The sequence below is a fragment of the Eretmochelys imbricata genome, chromosome 8, assembly GCF_965152235.1.
Source record: "Eretmochelys imbricata isolate rEreImb1 chromosome 8, rEreImb1.hap1, whole genome shotgun sequence".
NCBI lineage: Eukaryota > Metazoa > Chordata > Testudines > Cheloniidae > Eretmochelys > Eretmochelys imbricata.
Genome location: NC_135579.1, coordinates 106,864,118 through 106,881,409, shown reverse-complemented (window position 1 = coordinate 106,881,409; position 17,292 = coordinate 106,864,118). Strand labels below are relative to the sequence as shown.

At 55.9% G+C, this 17,292-nt stretch overlaps 1 protein-coding gene across 1 annotated transcript in view; it reads left to right on the top strand.

Annotated features, from left to right (window-relative positions):
• The window catches only part of ST3GAL3 (ST3 beta-galactoside alpha-2,3-sialyltransferase 3), a 355,813-nt gene extending 338,837 nt beyond the window's left edge, over positions 1–16,976 (top strand). Inside the window, exon 12 of the mRNA XM_077823827.1 lies at positions 16,887–16,976. Coding sequence (XP_077679953.1) covers positions 16,887–16,976 — 90 coding nt within the window. The remainder of the gene's footprint in view (positions 1–16,886) is intronic.
• Positions 16,977–17,292: the final 316 nt, after the last annotated feature.

The window sequence follows — 17,292 nt, the reverse complement described above, 5'->3', positions numbered from 1 at the left end:
GAAAGGATATATGAATCTTTAGTGCATCTGACAAGTAAATATCTTGCAATGCCGGCTACAACAGTGCCATGCGAATGCCTGTTCTCACTTTCAGGTGACATTGTAAACAAGAAGCAGGCAGCATTATCTCCTGCAGATGTAAACAAACTTGTTTGAGCGATTGGCTGAACAAGAAGTAGGACTGAGTGGACTTGCAGGCTCCAAAATATTACATTGTTTTAATTCTGAATGCAGTTTTTTTGTACATAATTCTACATTTGTAAATTCAACTTTCACGATAAAGAGATTGCACTACAGTACTTGTATTAGGTGAATTGAAAAATACTATTTCTGTTGTTTTTTTACAGTGCAAATACTTGTAATAAAAAATAAATATAAAGTGAGCACTGTATACTTTGTATTGTGTATTGTAATTGAAATCAATATATTTGAAAATGTAGAAAACAGTCAAAAATATTTAAATAAATTATATTCTATTATTGTTTAATCGTGTGATTAATCGCAATTAATTTGTTTAATCGCTTGACAGCCCTACTTTGTTTTGTTTGTTTGAAACCTGCTGCCTCGTAATTTCATTACTAATCAAAGCAGAAGGAATCCCCTTTTTCTTTTGATTTGTTTCCAAAGCTGGGGCTGTTGGTGAGAGCCCTGAAGGACCATGAGCTGCTCACATTTGATCTTTGTAGACAGGGTCCTGTTCTGTTTGAAGTGTGGTTATTCGATATGTGGCTGCCAGTCTAATCCTCACCTCACACACAGGTTCCTCTTACATTTTAGTTCCTTGCTACAAGAAAAGCCATCTGCTCCCAACTGTCAATAATTGATGCCCCACCGAGCCTCCTTGCCTGCCCCCAGGACAAATTGTGATATTGTGGAACCTGAAGAGAGGCGGGTTGATTGCATTTCTTCCTCTCATGTTAATAGTCATGGTAGCTGGTGCCTGTTAGTCACCTGGGGAGAACATTGGACGATGAAGGGGACAGTTGCCTGGACTGTGTCTGCTGCAGCATCTCTCAAAGAGCTCACAGGCGTAGGGTTGACCAAACCTGAATAGTAGATGTCGGGTGAAGACGGCATTCAGAGAAGATACCAATATGTTGTTCACAACCAGAAGGCTTTCCCCAACCTCCCAAGTTGGTAGCCTGTGCGAAATGCTGCTCTTAGCACGAACAGCCCAAGCTGAGGTGAGACTTGTCTCTGCAATCGTTACTGTGGTAAGGCTGTGTCCCCATGGAGGCTTCATCCCACAGACCTAGAGCATCAAGTGCACTTACTTCAGCTCTGCCAGTGGGCTTCTGTTGGCCCAGCCCTTCCAATACTGCCCCTGTGTCCCAGCCCGTCACGTGCCCGGAGGAGCCATTCATGCAGGTTGCTGTATTGAAGCCATTTGTATACTAACTCTTTTGAGTTTGACAGAGATCTGCAGAAATGGGAGGGAATCTAGTGTAGGGAGCAGGGGAGGGACTTTGTGTGTCGCTCTTAGAACACAGCTGAGTGTAGCCATGGGTTAACATTGAGGCACACTGGCGCGAGTGTCAGGTCAGTTCTACAGGACTATCAGCGTGTCACAGAGAGGAGCCTTCATAGTTTGTTCTGGACTGACTTGGGCAGAGTGTCTCTCTAAAACGGGCTCTCCAGAGAGTCTGGGGCTGACCCCAGTGGTGCTGAAGTAGCCATGCTGGCTGATACTCTGCATGACAGAACTGGGTGGCGTGAACCAGTGAAACTTGAATTCCTCTGAGTTGTGCATAAGGCAGAGCCATAAAGCCCAGGATTAAACGAGTCTAGGGACAATTTCCTGTCCCTTCTTTCTCTGCCAGGAGGCCATTGAAAAGAAGTCAGGATTGATAAGACATGGGACTGCAATCAGGAGACCTGGCTTCTCGCTTTGCTCTGCCACAAACTTGCCATAGAACCTGGAGAAATTTGCTGTGCCTCAGTTTCCCTCTCGTTCAAAGAGCTTTAAGAGCTGAGAATGAAAAGCACTAAGGGAGGGCTAAATTCTAATAACTGAGACTGCATGTGGCTCGACAAGGACTCCTTTGGTGTAATATTGAGTTGTGGGGAGATATTGGAGGTGGGGTTGTGATGGGGTATGCACCCTTCGTCAGCCATCACGGGGTTAATGGAGACCTTAGAGAGGGAGGACTGGGGTTACCTGAAAAGGATGCTCAGCTGGGGCAGGGCTGGGCCAGCACATAAAGCCCGGGAGCTGGGAGCAGAAAGGAAGGAGGCTGCAGTCAGTCCCTGGGATGAGGGAGGTCATCAGGGATGAGGAGTAAGTCTGGGAGAGAGTGAGCCCTGAGAGCTGTTCTGGAGAAAGGAGTCTGGCAAGGAGCTAGAGGGGCTGAAGCAGCCACAGGGAGTAGAGTCGGCTCCTGTGGTAAACCCAGAACAAGGCGAGAGAAGATAGAGAGGCTTGGTTGGAAGGAGCCCAGGGAAACAGGTACTGGGCCTGAGCGGACCTAGATTCCTGGTTCTAGGTCCCTGGGCTGGAACCTGGTGTAGTGGGTGGGCTGGTTCCCACTCTAGCCTCTGGTAGAGTGGCACAAAGCCCCAGGAGGGGCTGAACACCCCCTGGAACCAGCATTTGGACAGTTGCCTGGTGGACATTGTAACCCCAGAAGGATGGACTCTATGGGGAGTCAGAGGGCCAAGTTACCAGAAGAGGGGCTCTTGCAGAGCGACCAACGAGCAGCAAGGGATAGGGACATTTCCAGACACAAGGTGGCGTGCGGTGAGTGGGTGACAGCCCCGTTCCAGGGTTCCTGCCAGGTTCTCTTCTGGTCCTATTGCTATTCCGAATAGTCCATAACAACTGTGAGGGTGCAGTGAACAATGAGCCGGTCAAATCTGATTCAAAGCTGTGGGGGATGTCAGAGGATGGCCTGGATCCCCTACGATGGGCTTGGCCCTGGTGTGGGGGGGCTGGCCTGGGGGAGCCCCCATTGGAGGTCTCTTCCAGCGTAAAAGACTGTGAAACCTTTACAGTGTGTAAGCGCCGGTTAGCAGCTGCAGAAAGATGCGAGAGCTCCTCCCCGAAACCACTGTTATTCTTACAGAGAACGTAAATACAAACTTTCTCCCGCCTCTGTGTGTGTGTGTGAGAGAGAGAGAGAGAGAATATCTCTTTGGGAATGTCCATCAAACCGACTGTTCATTGTGCTGTGTCTGGAAGGGAACAGGCCTGCAGGCTACAGCGTGTGTTTCCCAACCACAAGGTGTGTCACTCGTTTACATGAGATGCCTACTTGATATCTCCCTGGACACCCCTGAAAGCCCCGTGACTCATCTCTAAGGAATTGGTTCTGATTACACAAAAAGGCCAGTGAAACACACTCGTTGGCTCACTGCTGGGTGGGGGATAATTTTTCACTGTAGAAATGCTGAGTGACATGGAGCTGTGCAGAAGAGGTGAAGCACAGTCTGAACAAGTGTGTACACTTGCTTGGTCACTGCTTTCCTCAAGGGACAGTATGTCATGGTCCCTTGATGTCCCCGGAGGCACCATTATCTGTGTGCAGAAGGCTTCTCCCTGCATCGTGTCCTCCAGTGTCCTGTATGGCTGTATGAACACTGCAAGCCCTGCCACCAGGAGGAACAGCTGAGGACACCTGAATGCTGTGGTTACTTGGCCATCAGAGAGCTCTGTGTGTGTTTCCTGAGGGCAGAAGTCTGGGTTTGGAACCATTGAACCCATTCCTTGTGTGCCCCTTAGTACAGTTTAGCTGCCCAGCAAGGATCCCTGTGGAGCAGAACACTAGGGATCGCTTCTGAGAACTCCTGAAGGCCTGGGGATTAATTTCCATCAGAGAGTTTCCTCGAAGGTGAGCTTGCTTCCCTCCTCATGGGGCGGGGAGCAGATTGACTTTAATGGCGCTAAGGCAGGTTAGCCCATCTGAGGATCTGCTAAGAAAGGGCTGTTTTCCCTAGTCCCTTTTGTGCTGGTAGGTATGCTTTGGAGGAGGGTGAAGCCAGGGCAGCCATCTCCACAGTGGTTTCTGGTGGTCTTGAATATTTCTGATGATGAGCTTTGTGGTTGCTTCTTGTGCAGCACCGGTGCTGCTGGTAACTGCAGCAGAGCACGGCCTTCCGGTGAATGGCGTCCCTGGGGCTGCATAGTTCCCCAGCAGGCAAGAGAGGCTGACTGTGGAATTCACTTCAGTTCACAAGGAAATGTGATCATGTGTGAGAAACTTCAGGGTGAAAGCCTGCTGCTGCTCAGCTGTCCATCTAAACTCCTGCTGGGGGACAGCCAGGTCCCCACCAGAGTGTGTCCCATGCAGAGGTGTCCCTTGCAGCCCAGGCCTTCACAGAATTGTGGTGCTGTTTGGCAGTGTCTCCTGCTGGGGGTGACATGGAGGGTTGTGTATGATCTGTGTGAGCTTTACCTGCAGCACCATCCAGGGGGCTCATGTTTCCATCACAATTTCTTTTGCTAACAGCTCTGGCTAGGACTTTGGGTCCATGTTGTTTGGAACGGCTTGCAGGCTTTCAGCAAACCTTGTTTGCAGCGCTCCCGAGCTCTAGACAGGGTTGTCTCATTCTAGACTTTTTTTTCCTGTGCAACTTTCTCATCCCACATTGCTACTGCAGTAAGAAACAGGATGGCACCATAACGGTGTCGTGCATCTCTGCTTTCTGCATGAGACCAGATGATGCATTTTTGAATAAGAAGATACCCTGTTGGGGGGGAGGTCAGCAAGGTGTCAGATAGAAGGTTTTGGTGACCTGCCCAACACTGAAGGACCTGGCCTTACCCTATTAACATCCCCTTAAAAGCCAGGATTCCCTCCCTCAATCCCCGTGCATTTCTTCCCAGAGACCCCCACCAGTTCCACTCTCCTCCTCGTCCAATATCTTCACACCTCAGGGATGTTCTCTCCCTCGGCTCAGCCCAGTGACCAGTCTGAAGCATTTTCATCCCATTATAAAAGAGCTGGATTATTTTGATTTCATTTCATATCCAAATATTTTTAAAAGATTAAAAAATGTAACTAATAAACTCATCTTGGTGGTGATCCAGCTGAGCCTTAGCAAACAATCATCTTCCAACACTGAAAGCAGGAGAAACTAGACTGTCTCGGAAAACTAATAAATGTCTCTGAAGATGCACTTGCTCCGGTTACCGTTTAATGAGAGACTTCTACTGTTTGGGGTACTGGGAAATGCCCCCAATTTTCACAGCTTGATTTAGAACAATACGCCGTCTTGGTTAAGCAAATGTCAGTTCTCAACCCTGTCTCAGCCATAATTGCTTAAAGGACGTTTTCAGCCCACAGGGAATAGCAAACGAACAAAGCCACACAGCATAAACAGCAGCTCAGCTACCACGAGGCTTAGCAGTTCTGGAGGTATTTTTGATTCTTCTTTTCCAACAAACTGCACAACAGACCAGCTGGTCCCATTCTGGTAATACCATCTCTGTTAATGGCAGCTATTGCAAGACGTGGACACTGCTGAACAGAGTCACTGTGCAGACATAGAGGAAGACATAGGCGGTGCCCCTGGGGCTTCTGTTCTAAGCTTATCAAACAGGAACTCACCCGTCTGAATTGTACTCGGAGGTGGGCGGTGCCCTGGGGATCCGTGTGTGTAGGAGATCCTGTGTACCCATCTCCCCTGCCCACTCGGAAGTCACTCCAGCATGCTGTCTCCAGACTGTGGAGAATGCAGGGAGATGCATGTTGTGAGGGAGGGCCCTGCGGGGGGACCCCTCTTCATGTGGAATATCCTGCAGCAGTTCCCTGTTCAGGATTTGCATGCGCCATCACTTGGTGGGAGCTGGAGGGAGGAGGGAGGCACAGAACCTCTGGATGGGTGTCACCAGCTGATTCCAGGTAGTCAGCAGAGCTGAGGAGCTGGACCTGCTGCTACTTCAGAAGGTTTTTATGGGGAGGAGACAAATCCTGCTCCCTGGTGGAAGAAGTTGGGGGAAAGGGATGGATACATTCTGGACAATGGATTACACCCTTGGGAGTTGTGGCCTATAAGTGTATCCGTTTGATAATTCTGGAGTTACATACCTCTCACCTATTGATACCCGCAGAGCTTGTTCCCAGCAGATCATGCATTCACCTGTAAATCTTACTGACATCATATCTCAGGTTCTGATTTTTACGTTCTGTCTCCCTCTATTAATTCTTACAAAACACAGAAGCCCTGAGCAGCTCATCTCTTAGTGAACCATTTTTTTTTTGTTTGTTTCCAATAACTTTCTAGCAACTTTTGACCCTCAGCTGCCTCTGTGAGTGCTGTGCAGAACAGAGAAGCAATCCATGGCCCCTTGCCAGGGTGCGGGTTTCTTACTTGTTCTGCCTTCATGGTGATCAGCTCATTGGCACTGAATATTAGTACAGTTTGCAGTAGCTCATATTTTTACCTTCTGTTCAGGCCTGCTCAGGGTTCCCACCCTTTCTCCCAAAATGCCCCATGAATGTATATTTAATCTCACAAACCACTTTTACTAATAAAGGGCAGGGGAGACCAAACGTCCCCAGGAAATATACAGATAGGGAAGAATGAGGCTGGAGGAGAGGAAGAGGGAAATAATTGTAAAAGAGTAAAACTGGCCATTCCAACCAAGAACACAATAGTAAGAATTATAGCCAAGGGTTTCGTTGCTATCATGTTACCAAAAGAATCTTCTGCTTCATGGAGAAATGAATTCAGGGTGGACAAATGACAGCCACTGAAACAGTAAAAATGTGTTCATGGAACATGAGGTGTGAGTAAACCAATGGGGCAATATAAGGTGAAATTCACCCCTGTGCACAAAAGCAGGCCAGGGCTCAGACTTTAAGGTCATGGTACAGAGACTGTGGCTTGGCCCCTCTGGGCAGGGGTGACTTTCCCCCTTAGGATATAAAAAATACTGATATTTTCCTGCAGAGCTTAATTTAAGTACAGAACTGCCGATCAGGGTGTCAAGGGGGAGGAGTTAGGCCTTCTCAGCAGAAGGGCCCACCAGGGCTCTCCAGGAGTTGGTAAAAAGAGGACACTTCCTTCTACTAAAATTGGTAAAAATGGGCAGTACATGGTCGCCCCTGTCAATCTGGTCCCATCTGGTTTTGTCCTGAAGCCTGCACTGGTGGTGCTGGTCACTGATCTCCAGCTCTGTGGTAGAGCAGGTGCCCACGCTGACATCATTCGAGCTATCCGATGCCTTTGATGCAGCTGGACATGGGCTGTTGTTGACTTACTCCCATCCAGACCTGGGGGGTGTAGAGGGCGCTGCCCTTCCGTGGCCTCGTTCTCCCCTGGCCAAGATAAGCGGGCAAGGGCTCAGCTCGCCTCTGAGCTCTCAAGGCGCTTTCTTGTTAGCCCTGGGTGCAGAGCTGTCCGTGTGCAGGTGACGCTCAGCTTTGCTCTGTCTCATGCAGCCAGTAGCTACCTCTCCAATGAATCCATAATGTAACATTGCCTTTGTCTTTAAAGGGACAAACAATAACTCTGTGTTACCATCCGTCTGCTGCGTTTTAAATCAGCAAACGTAGCTTGGGGGGTGGGGGGGCTGCTGCAGGCATCTGGGTATCTGAAGGGTTCAGCATCAGGCAAGAACAAAACTCTTTTGAATACAGTGTAGATGTCTAGCCTGGTGATGTATGGACTGAGAACATTGCCATTCGAGCCTGGCTGATGGCTTGTCACTGGCGTGCAAGAAATGGTGGTCAGCGTCAGAGGGGGGCTTAGGGTTTGGGGCCAGGGGACTTCCGAAAGGACGGTCCGTTTTGTGCCGTGATGACTGATGAGTTTGTCTAATTTTAGCCATTGGTTAAAGCCACCTGTTTGACTCTGCCATCCGCTTGATTAGATGGAGGCCTCAGGCTCTGTTTGTATGCGTAGGACAGAAATGTGCTCCTAGAGACACCCAGGGAGTGAACAGTAGCTGCCTAGCACAGGAATGAATCAAGTGTACGCAGTGTGAACTGCTGGGTTAAAGACATTGGGGTAAGAGAAATGAAAGCTGCTGGCAACACAACTGCAAATGAGAGTAATGGGAGCCCTTCGAATGAGAGGTCTTTTACTGTGAGATCTTATCCCTGGCAGAAAAGATTTCTTGGAATGTCGAATCCAGGATCCATTTTATCTTACCCAGCTACTGCTTAGGAGGAAGGGTGAACCAAATCTGTACTGATCTAGCTGAGCGGCATGTTCTCCTCCCTCCCCCTCAGTGCTGCCATCAGACAGAACAAAGATACCAAGACGGGGGAGGAATTTCATGGTACAGGGGGCTCTAACGAGGGGATATGGGATGCAGCTGAGCAGAGAGAAAATCTCTAGAGGCATTTAAAATTAGACTGACCAATGCCTGGGTGAGTGAGATGCACAGACCCACCAGGAGATGGACTTGCACGGATCTCATGGATTTTGTTCATCCCTAATTTCTACCATTTTCCTTATCAGGGACATTTAATGGCCACTGTTCCCACAGTGAAAGCTCAGGAATTGTTCAGGGATCTGTGAGTTGGGGTGTCTCTGCCCGTCTGCCTGTCCTGGCATCTCTGCCCTTGTGTTCACCATGCTATTGCAGTCCCTCCTCCCCTTCCTGTACTGATGCCTGGAAAGAAATGAAAGCAAGCAATCTCTGAGTGACTGTGGCAAAAGTTCTCCTGTCCTGGGCAATGGGATTGGAACTAAGAATCCCTGGCATGACCAGTGACATGACCGGTATTGTCCAGTGTAATTGCCCCACAGCTCTAGGGTGCCCTGTAGCACCAAGAGTGGGAGCATCAAGCTGGCACATGCGGTCTGAGGTCAGTAGCTGGCAGGGTCTGTGTTCTTTTGCTTGTGCTGGTTGCTTTGTTTTTGATGTCCCCAGTGGATGCTGCTTTATGTAAAACACAGCAGAGGGGGAAAGGCACCAGGGCTCCACAAGGCATCAGATCTGTTTAACCCATCAAACCCAGCCTGGCAGCAGTGAGGATCCCAGATATGTCTCACTCGCAATATATCTTGTCGCTCATGAGAAGGCTTCCGCAGGACAGCATCGGGGCAGGGTGAGAAGCAGAGGGCATTGCTTCAGAGACTGATGGGAAGTGGCACTTGGGCTTTGCCAGACCAGTCCAGTTTCCTGGTGTGACGGGTTCCCTGGGGTGCAGCCTGGGGACCGTGGGACAGCTGTACCCGCTTAACTCTCTCCAGTCTGAGCTGTGTCTCACAATGCCTTGCTAGTGACAAGCAGCAAACCCCTCCAGGCGCTGTGATCACTCAGCACAACCATATGCGGAGCCCCACACCCAGCTAGATCGCATGAATGCTCCCAGAGCCACTCATGAATCACCCAGAGAAAGGCATCAGAGCTACAACCCCCCCAGCTCCCAGCCTTGCACCTCAGGAATATACCATCTTGCACTGCTTGTCTTGAGCAGTGCAACTTTATTAATTGGTTCACCACTTCATCAGTGGAAAGTAGACATACACCAGCATTTGCAAAATCTGAGCAGATTTACCACACACTTCAGGCAAACTCACTGGTAAAGATAAACAGTTAAACAAATTTATTGACCACAAAAGATAGATATTAAGGGATTTTGGGTGATAGGCAAAAAGTCAGAGTTAGTTACCAAAATAAAATAAAATATAAGCACTCAGTCTAAACTCTCAACCCTATTAAACTGGGCTTAAGATTAAGGAGCTTTTCTCACCCCACTGGATATTGCAGTTCATAGTACACAAATTTTATCCTTGAAATCTGGGCCAGTCTTCTCTGTTGGAGTCTCAAGTCTTCAGTGTCCTTGTTGCTTGCAGCATAGGTGGGGGCAGGAGAAAGGCCAAGCCTGGGCCCCCTGTGTTCAGTTTTATACCCTCAGTCCCATGTGCTTGGAAAACACACGTCCAGGCATGTGTGATGGGCATTGCTGAGTTTCCAGGCAAGGTTGAGCAATTCCCCTGGTGTGGCCTCATGCAGGTGAGTCATTGCATTATAGCTCCCTTGCTGGACAATGGCTGTTGATGGTTGTTTAACACCCGCCCAGGCGTTGGTGACTTTCCTTGCTGTTGCCTCTGGGGAGCTAATATCTGGCTGATTCCCCAACTTACAGCATGTTTTAGTGACTACCGTACAACACACATTTCATAACTTCATCTGCATCAATAATCCACATCTATGGACAGAGACGTGACTTCCAGCAGATCATGACCTTTCCCCTGATACCGCACAAGGCCTGCTTTCTATGGGAGACCACGATGCTGTGAGAGAGGCAACGCCAGGGAGGTTATTGCACGTACGTTGTGACTGCTGTTCTGAGCTCTGCATTAGAGCCCGTGTGACCCGGTGGACAGAGCACTGGCCTGGGCCTTAGGAACCAGCTTCTGCTCCTGGCTCTGCCGTGGGCCAGCTGGGTGAGCAGGTCGCTTCCCTCCTCTGTCCCTCACTGTCCCCAGCTGTAAAAATATCTGCTGCTTGTGTGAAGCACTGTAAGTCAGAACCGTGTGTAAGAGAGCAGGGAATAGCTGGCAGGAGACTGATCGCAGCTTGCCCCAGCCCACACTGACTGCAGGGTCGACGTCAGCACAGTGTCAGCTAGCTCAGTTCCTCACAGCCGGAGCAGCTTTTAGTGACCCATTTACTGCCGCATGCCGTCTCGCCTCTGTTGTAGGACCTTGTGTGTTGTGATGCCGAGGCCCTACAGGCCTTCCCGGAAGACTCTGATCTCTCTACCTCAACTAGGGTCTCGGGGGGCTTTGATTCGTAAGGGCATCTTGCATTTCAGTTTTTCCTCTTCAAACAGTAGGATACGGCTGTAGTGGGGAAGGGGGAGTGAGTGTCTGCCCTGGTGCTGGGGAAGGGAGGGACCTGGGGGGGCCTGCTGCTGGGGAGGGAGGGGGTGTCTGCCCCGGTGCTGGGGAGGGGGCTGTGGTGCCTGCCTCTGGGGAGGAGCGGGGCGGGGAGGGGGTGTCTGTTCCTGGTGCCGGGCAGTGGGCTGTGGGTGCCTGCCGATGGGTGTGGGGGGGGGTATTTTGCGAGGATTATTGCATAAAGTCAGGAAGCTCCGAAGAAGCTCCACGTGAGCCGTACGTGTGCTGGGGGGAGGGGCAGGCGGGGTGCATCATAACAGCTGCACCCCAATGGGCAGCGCATCCTAACCTGTGAAGACGAGCAAGGAGCCCCCGCAGCTGCACACGGTAGCTCAATGGCAGACGTGTTGTAAAGGGCTCGCTGTGAGGGCACGGCTCGGATTTCCCTGCCCCAGAGACAGTACAGTCGCACCCGGCCCGTGACGGGAATGTCCTCTGCCACATGCCACTTCCTCTGCGTTGGTGCTCGTCAGGCCCGGGCCCTGCTGCTGAGTCAGGCCCGGGCCCTGCTGCTGAGCCCGCCCCGGGGCCAGTCGGTGCGGCTGCGACAGCGGCTTTGGGAAAGGGAATAAAGGACGTGTCAATCCACAGCTGGACAGGGTGGAACGGAACCGCGGGTCGTGGTACGCAGGTGGCCCAAGAGCTGCAGCTGCCAAGTGCAAAAATCCCTCCACGTGCCTCAGGAGCAGGCCCGCGTGGGCAGAGAGAGCGCGGTGCGGCGACGGGCAGAGAGAGCGAGCGCGCGGTGCGGCGACGGGCAGGGAGAGAGCGGTGCGGTGCGGCGACGGGCAGGGAGAGAGCGCGGTGCGGCGACGGGCAGGGAGAGCGCGGTGCGGTGCGGCGACGGGCAGGGAGAGCGCGGTGCGGTGCGGCGACGGGCAGAGAGAGAGCGCGGTGCGGTGCGGCGACGGGCAGGGAGAGCGAGCGCGCGGTGAGGCGACGGGCAGGGAGAGAGCGCGGTGCGGTGCGGCGACGGGCAGGGAGAGCGCGGTGCGGTGCGGCGACGGGCAGAGAGAGAGAGCGGTGCGGTTCGGCGACGGGCAGGGAGAGCGAGCGCGCGGTGCGGCGACGGGCAGGGAGAGAGCGCGGTGCGGTGCGGCGACGGGCAGGGAGAGCGCGGTGCGGTGCGGCGACGGGCAGAGAGAGAGCGCGGTGCGGTGCGGCGACGGGCAGGGAGAGCGCGGTGCGGTGCGGCGACGGGCAGAGAGAGAGCGCGGTGCGGTGCGGCGACGGGCAGGGAGAGCGCGGTGCGGTTCGGCGACGGGCAGGGAGAGCGAGCGCGCGGCGCGGCGACGGGCAGGGAGAGAGCGCGGCGCGGCGACGGGCAGGGAGAGCGCGCGGTGCGGCGACAGGCAGGGAGAGAGCGGTGCGGTTCGGCGACGGGCAGGGAGAGAGCGCGGTGCGGTTCGGCGACGGGCAGGGAGAGAGCGCGGTGCGGTTCGGCGACGGGCAGGGAGAGAGCGCGCGGCCCGGCTCGGTGACGGGCAGAGAGCGTGCGGTGCGGCGACGGGCAGGGAAAGCGCGCGGTTCGGCGACGGGCAGAGAGCACGCGGTGCGGTTCGGCGACGGGCAGGGAGAGCGCGGTGCGGTTCGGCGACGGGCAGGGAGAGAGCGCGGTGCGGTTCGGCGACGGCCAGAGAGCACGCGGTGCGGTTCGGCGACGGGCAGGGAGAGAGCGCGGTGCGGTTCGGCGACGGGCAGGGAGAGAGCGCGGTGCGGTTCGGCGACGGGCAGGGAGAGAGCGCGGTGCGGTTCGGCGACGGGCAGGGAGAGAGCGCGCGGCCCGGCTCGGTGACGGGCAGAGAGCGTGCGGTGCGGCGACGGGCAGGGAAAGCGCGCGGTTCGGCGACGGGCAGAGAGCACGCGGTGCGGTTCGGCGACGGGCAGGGAGAGCGCGGTGCGGTTCGGCGACGGGCAGGGAGAGAGCGCGGTGCGGTTCGGCGACGGCCAGAGAGCACGCGGTGCGGTTCGGCGACGGGCAGGGAGAGAGCGCGGTGCGGTTCGGCGACGGGCAGGGAGAGAGCGCGGTGCGGTTCGGCGACGGGCAGGGAGAGAGCGCGGTGCGGTTCGGCGACGGGCAGGGAGAGAGCGCGCGGCCCGGCTCGGTGACGGGCAGAGAGCGTGCGGTGCGGCGACGGGCAGGGAAAGCGCGCGGTTCGGCGACGGGCAGAGAGAGCGTGGTGCGGTTCGGCGACGGGCAGGGAGAGAGCGTGGTGCGGTTCGGCGACGGGCAGGGAGAGAGCGAGCGCGCGGCGCGGCAACGGGCAGAGAGAGAGCGCGGTGCGGTTCGGCGACGGGCAGGGAGAGAGCGCGGTGCGGTTCGGCGACGGGCAGGGAGAGAGCGCGGTGCGGCTCGGCGACGGGCAGGGAGAGAGCGCGGTGCGGCTCGGCGACGGGCAGGGAGAGAGCGCGGTGCGGTTCGGCGACGGGCAGGGAGAGAGCGCGGTGCGGTTCGGCGACGGGCAGGGAGCACGCGGTGCGGTTCGGCGACGGGCAGGGAGAGAGCGCGGTGCGGTTCGGCGACGGGCAGGGAGAGAGCGCGGTGCGGTTCGGCGACGGGCAGGGAGAGAGCGCGGTGCGGTTCGGCGACGGGCAGGGAGAGAGCGCGGTGCGGTTCGGCGACGGGCAGGGAGAGAGCGCGCGGCCCGGCTCGGTGACGGGCAGAGAGCGTGCGGTGCGGCGACGGGCAGGGAAAGCGCGCGGTTCGGCGACGGGCAGAGAGAGCGTGGTGCGGTTCGGCGACGGGCAGGGAGAGAGCGTGGTGCGGTTCGGCGACGGGCAGGGAGAGAGCGAGCGCGCGGCGCGGCAACGGGCAGAGAGAGAGCGCGGTGCGGTTCGGCGACGGGCAGGGAGAGAGCGCGGTGCGGTTCGGCGACGGGCAGGGAGAGAGCGCGGTGCGGCTCGGCGACGGGCAGGGAGAGAGCGCGGTGCGGTTCGGCGACGGGCAGGGAGAGAGCGCGGTGCGGTTCGGCGACGGGCAGGGAGAGAGCGCGCGGCCCGGCTCGGTGACGGGCAGAGAGCACGCGGTGCGGTGCGGCGACGGGCAGGGAAAGCGCGCGGTTCGGCGACGGGCAGAGAGAGCGTGGTGCGGTTCGGCGACGGGCAGGGAGAGCGCGGTGCGGTGTGGGGCAGGGCCTGCTGCGTATTGGGGGACACCTCTGCTGTTGTAGCCTAGGCCTCAGCAGGCCCCAAGGAGTGCCTTTCAGCGAGATGCTCTGGTCCATTGTGGTGTGACTGGCGTGGCATAAGGTGCCAATGAGAGGCGCTGGTCCCTCTGCTCCCCCAGGGTGCCCTTGTCTGCACAGCTGCTCTCTGATCATAGAACCTTTGGGGTCAGAAAACCCTGTCTGTGCTGCCCCAGAGACAGCCCTATTGATTAGCCTCCCGGGTTCGTGCCTCAGACTTGGCCCGCCCTCTCCCCAGGTGCACCGGCCAGCAGGGTGCTGCTCCGGTTGCTGGGCAGATGGGGGGTGAGTGTGAGTCCAGGGAGGTGGAGGGGCACTGCTCCTGCCCAAGCTCTAGGGAGCGTTGAGACTGTGCAGTGGAAGGAGTTTGGTTCCCAAAACCCCCAGGAGCCAGGAAGGGAGACGGGGCCGGGGGGTGTCCCTGGGCCCTGCTCCCGTTCCTCATCCTCCCGCCAGTTGTGGCTCAGAGAAGGAGCAGAGAGCAGCTCTTTGCCTGGCCAATAGTAACCACGTCAGAAGTGTTCAGCGTGATCAACCTGCTGAGCTCCCTGCGTGCCGGGGCACGGCTCCACTTCATCTTCCCACCTCCGAGACAGCAGCAGGCAGGATGGAAACCAGGCGAAGATTACAGGCTGCGGGCCCTGGGCTCAGGAGGCTAAGAAAGCAGGAAGGCAGCACAGAAGGACTGTAGCATGCAGGACCCTGCGATGCAGGAGGGGACGTGAACGCTGGGTGTCATGGGAAGTGTAAGCTAGTAGCTAGAGCACTGGATTGGGAGTCAGGAGACCTGTCCTCTCCCCCCGGCCTGCCTTGTCTTCATGGCGTGGGGTGCAGAGGCCGACAGTGAAACTGCAGGGGTAGGAAGGGAGGGAAGCACTGGGCTGTAGGAGGGAAATGGAGCTGGGGGCTCCAGCCCAATGGGCAGGTCACTCTGTAATTGTCCACTGTGAAGTTCTCTGCATCTTGTGGCGTGTGTGGGTCACGGCTTTGCCCCGGCCTGGCTGCTCTTCGAGTGCTGGGCAGATTTGTGGGAGCAGAAGGAGCTATTGTTGGGAGAAGGATTTGGGAGGGATTGATGGGGGGGAAGGGGGCCCATGTAGGGAGGAGCCTGTTCCCTTAACTTCTCTGTGGTGCTGTTAACCCCAGGGGAGTCTCCAGGGCAGCCAGATTCTTTCTGGAGGGAGACCCAGGAGACAGGACACAAGCAGTCCCAACACCACAAGCCATGAGCTTTCTGGGGGAATGAACAACCCCACGATCGTCTCTGTTCTCAGAGAAGCTGTTTCAGTTTACAAGGCATGTTCCTTAGAACGTATTGTTCGTTTGATCGGTCACTGTCCTGCAGGCAGTCTGGGCCATTCCTAATTGTTACCCCCCAAAAATCCAAATCAGCCGTGAGAACTGGAGCACACCCCACCCCAGAGCAGTGGCGCCCAAGACAGGCCACCCTGCATGAGCTCAGCACTGGTGAGAGCCACCGCCTGACAGCCTCGGTCCAAAACAGAGAGGGCTTGGAGGATGGGGTGGGAGATGTTGCTTTCACCTGGGGCTCTCCCCGGGGCAGCAGCCACCATTGCCCTGAGGCTGGGTCTCCACGCTTCCTTCCTCTGCATGTGTGAGAACACTTGCCCTCCTGTCTGTAAATCGCTTGTGAGAGCACCAAACCCAGGGTGACTGCCCCCGTCCCTTCCTGAGGGGCCCCTCAGCTGGCCTCTGGGCTGGATCCTTTCCTCGCAAGAGGGAGAAGAGGCTCAGCTCTTGTCCTGTGCACCTGCCAGCCCCAGAGGGATGCAGGATGCATGGCTGGCCCTTCCGACCTGGCAAAGTGTGTAAGGAGCAGGCTCTTCTGGCTGAGGGGCATGTGTGGACGCAGGGGATGTGGCTAGGAATCCTGATGTTATTCCAGGCTCACCCTGTCCCTGACTCAGGTCAGAAACAGCTCTTTTCTGCAGGCATTGCCCCATTCCCCATGGCCACAGGACGTCTGCACAGCCCCTGATGAGGGCGGGTCTACCCCTGCAGCAAAGTGGCTGTTTGAGGAAGCCTGGATCAGGTTTCATCCACTCTGCACTGGCAGCCTATAAAGTGAGGGATTAGCTTTAAATTAGCCTGTTGATTTGCAAAGCTCTTGTCAGAGAGCAGGGACTTGGCTGTCTGCAAGGCCTTCCATGGGCCCTGCTCCTGGTAGGTGTCTGTGTTCTGAGGGACCTCCCTTCTGCCAGAGCCCCCTGTCCCCACTTCAGTGCCCACCTCCAACTCCATTCGGCCAGTGTGCAACACCCTGCCCCCGGCTCGTTGCTGCTCTTGGGCTGGTTCGGCGATACGCGCCCGGGGCCTGGCAGCCATGATCATTATTCTTTCCCCGGGACGGGCGCTCAGGCTCCTCACGCGCCTGGGCCTTGCTGTCAGAGAGAAACGCTCTGGTCTAGGGCAGGGGAAATGCCCCGAGAAGAGGCACAGCCAGGCTTTAAACATTGGGCCTGTCCCTGGGGATGGAGCACCTCCAGCTGAAGAGCTGGGGTAAGGGCTGTGAATTCTCGAGAGCCGCACCGCCTGCATGGCGGTGGTGTAGGTCCCTGGCATGAAGATGGCTGCTTAGGGACTGGGGCCGAGCCGCCCGGTCTCATTCCCAGGCTGGCTGTCGGGAATGCGCTCGCGGCATGGCGGCGTGTCTGGGCGGCAGGACGTGTCGGTGAGGAAGGTTGAAAGGCCAGTTTGTTAGCTGGTATTGGAAGGTGCTGTCGTGAAAAGACTGTGGAGGCAGAGCTCAGGGCAGCTGCTGGCGGGAGGTGGCTCCCTGCGGAGCGAACGTGGGACTTCGTATTGCTAGAGGCCCCCAGTGCAGGGGCCACAAACCCACACTGGGCAGGAGAGTGACTCGCTTCTTGTCTCTCCTTTCAGTCCTGGACGCACAACATCCAGCGAGAGAAGGAGTTCCTGCGGAAGCTGGTGAAAGCCCGAGTCATCACCGACCTCACCAGTGGAATCTGAGTGTCCCAGATCCCGCGTCAGAGGGAGGCAAGAGACGCACACCACAGCGAAGGGAGCAGGCAGTGGGAGAGCCACCCAGGAATCCCAGCTCAAAGGAAACACAAGAAATGCACAGGTGCTCTGGGAGAGGCTTCCCAGATCTCCAGTCTGCATCCCTCCTGGGGCTGGGTGTGGGGCTGAGGGCGGTTTCTTGACCTCAGCTCTGCAGATAGAACCTTTGTGTCTAGAATGAGCTGGAAAAGACTGCAGAGAGAAAGGAAGACAGGTCAGGCAGGCAGAGAGTGCCAAACGGGAGGGCAGCACCACCTGAATGTAC